Below are 2772 nucleotides of genomic sequence, written 5' to 3' on the forward strand. Positions count from 1 at the left end.
CGTGTTTTCTTTTCCTGTACAAGAAGGCATTCTCCCACTTGGCTGAGGAGAAGTAAGAGTGTATGAGAAGTATAGGGATGTGTCCCTTGTGTGTATTCCAATGGAGTTGTGCCCTGCATTGAAAGCTTCATCTGGCATTAGAGCAAAAAGCTATCTTAGGTTAATCCTCAGTGAAAGAGTGGTCAGGTGCTGGAATGGGCTGCTCAGTGAGGCAATGGAGTCACTGACACTGGAAATGTTCCAGAAGCAGTTACATGTTGTATAGAGGGGCATAGTTTAGTGAGAACTGTTGGTGAGAGGCGGGCGGTTGGCTGGATGATCTTGAAGGTCTTTTCCAACATTGGTGATTATATTATTCGATGTTTCTGTCAAATTCAGTTTAACTGTGAAATGAACACTGGATTTGTTACACATGACTTTTTTGCTATATGTTCTTGAAATACATTATCTATGGTGCTGAGTGACATGGGATTTGCCTGCTCTCATAAGGATCTCGTAATGAGCTATGGAAGGGTACTGGAAAGTCTGAGGGACTGCTGCTGCCTCACAGTCAGATAAAATCTTTCAACTTGATACCTGTTGGGAGTAGTGTCTGTTGGTTATAGAGAAATGCACATCAGGCTTCTGTCCAGAGGCACCCTTGCTGTCTTACGACTTCTTTCTTTGTTCGTGAAATTGCCTGCTGTATACAAAGGTATTTCCAAAGCCAGAATGAACAGGAATGTCACAGATGAAGGATGCTCAAGCTATGGAGAAGAGTCTGTGTTTACAGGCAACCTCAGACAATCTTTCCTTGGAGATGACCTTGTGATATCTCAGATGCCATCCATGTTGTGAGCCTGAAGGAGAAATGGTGGCATGGTGGATCCCGGTGAATTGCACGAGAGCTGCCACCGTGTTTTTCACCTAGAATTTCTTCCAGGGCTGCTCTCAGTAGAGGAAAAATTCTTTGCTCTTCTAGTGAAGGTCTGTAGTGGGACTTTGTACCCATTATCGAAAGGGACTACCAGGTTCCAACAAAAGTAGGACAAGGTGCTCTATTATCTGAGTTCTTTACTCAGAGGCTGGCCAGCTGTTCGGAGGCACTGGCAGTACTTCACTGTGTGGGTGATGTGTCCTGCAGTCAAACTGCTGCCATTTTAAACAGCATCTTGAACAGCTCTTTCACATCAGGTGCTGGCCCATAGGCCTTCTAGAATGAATGTTCAGAAGGAGAGCCATGGTCAAAGGAAAGAAAGCAGCTGCTGCTAGGTGCAGTGGTGATGTGGGCACGACAGATCTGTGGATGCAAAAGGTTCACCCCGAGGGAGGCTATTAGAAGCACAGAGCTGCACACAGGCACTCCTGCCTCCTTCCAGGGTCACACATCACTCCTCCTCTAAAAGGAACAGATGGGGCGTAGCTGGTGGGAGCAGTGGCACCACCCATCCACGGACTTGGTTGAACTCTAGTGCTGGTATCCAGCCTTTAATCAAACCAGTGCTTAAACATTTGCCACAGCAATTATATTACGGAAGGATCAAAATCTACGGCATAGAGCAGACAGCTCAAAGAGCACAGGGCTGTTGCTGTTGCTTCAGAGCTGCCCGGAGTTTTCTTGCAGTGCAGCTCTGCCACATTTCTGCAGGAATGGCCCTGCTGCTTCCTTCTCATCCACAAGTCTCAGTGTCGCTGCTTCTGCTGCTGTCTGTGCTCAGCTTGGCTGCAGGTGGGAAGCTGCTGGTGGTGCCTGTAGATGGAAGTCATTGGCTCAGCATGCGGGAAGTGTTAGAAGTCCTGAAGCAGAAAGGACATGAAATAGTCATCGTTTCACCTGAAATCAATTTACAAATAAAACCATCACGGAATTTTATTATGAAAACCTATGCAGTCCCTTTCACACAGGAAGAGATGGATGGATATTTCCAAGCATTTTTAAAGGAGGCATTTGAAGAAGGATCATTCCTGGAAAGATTTCATGCAGTACAAGAAAGGTTGGGAACACTCTTTGATTTAGGCTTCATAACCTGTAAAGAGTTATTGAACAACAAGGAGCTCATCAGATATCTCGAGCAGAGTAACTTTGATGCTCTCTTTACAGACCCTGCACTGCCCTGTGGAGCAATAGTGGCTGAGCATCTTTCCATCCCTTCTGTGTATTTACTGAGGGGAATACCATGTGGATTAGATTTTGAGGCCACTCAGTGTCCCAATCCCCCTTCTTATGTCCCCAGGCTATTTACAGACCATACAGATCACATGAACTTCCTCCAGCGTGTGAAGAATGTCATCTTTGACACCTCCAATCTCTTTCTTTGTGACTTTCTTTATAAACCATATGAAAAACTGGCTTCTGAGTTCCTTCAGCGAGATGTGACCATGCTAGATCTCTATCGTAAGGCTTCCGTATGGCTTCTGAGGTTTGACTTTGTGCTAGAATATCCAAGACCATTGATGCCCAACATGATTGTGGTTGGAGGAGTGAACTGCGCTCACAAGCAGCTCTCTCAGGTGGGTTGTGCTCTGGTTTTAATTCTTATTCTGATAGACTTCCGTGCTCCTAAAACTGTGATGTTTTATAACGTAGATATTTAGTTCCCAATGGAAGTGACCAGTGCAAGCATTAGTGAAAACAATGGTATTTCTGTCATTTCTTCCTCACTTTCCGCTTTTTTTTCCTGTATAGACAAGTTCACCTTTTCATTTACAAAGTATGGTGAATTGAGAGGCAGTAAGTGGCTTCTGGCGTGTTTTCTTTTCCTGTACAAGAAGGCATTCTCCCACTTGGCTGAG

The 2772-nt window shown here is 45.2% G+C and overlaps 1 protein-coding gene across 1 annotated transcript; it reads left to right on the top strand.

Moving 5' to 3' along the window:
• Window positions 1-1492: 1492 nt before the first annotated feature.
• Window positions 1493-2589, top strand: LOC122192609 (UDP-glucuronosyltransferase 1A3-like). Its single transcript, XM_042893216.1, has one exon. It carries the CDS (start codon window positions 1630-1632, stop codon window positions 2572-2574), a length of 945 nt encoding a protein of 314 aa, XP_042749150.1. The 5' UTR covers window positions 1493-1629; the 3' UTR covers window positions 2575-2589.
• Window positions 2590-2772: the final 183 nt, after the last annotated feature.

The sequence above is a fragment of the Lagopus leucura genome, unplaced genomic scaffold (genome assembly GCF_019238085.1).
Source record: "Lagopus leucura isolate 7727_CA_CO unplaced genomic scaffold, USGS_WTPT01 54351-0_obj-0_obj, whole genome shotgun sequence".
NCBI lineage: Eukaryota > Metazoa > Chordata > Aves > Galliformes > Phasianidae > Lagopus > Lagopus leucura.

Excerpts from the sequence above, each read along its gene's own strand:
- LOC122192609 (XM_042893216.1), top strand. The coding sequence starts at position 1,630 with ATGGCCCTGCTGCTTCCTTCTCATCCACAAGTCTCAGTGTCGCTGCTT.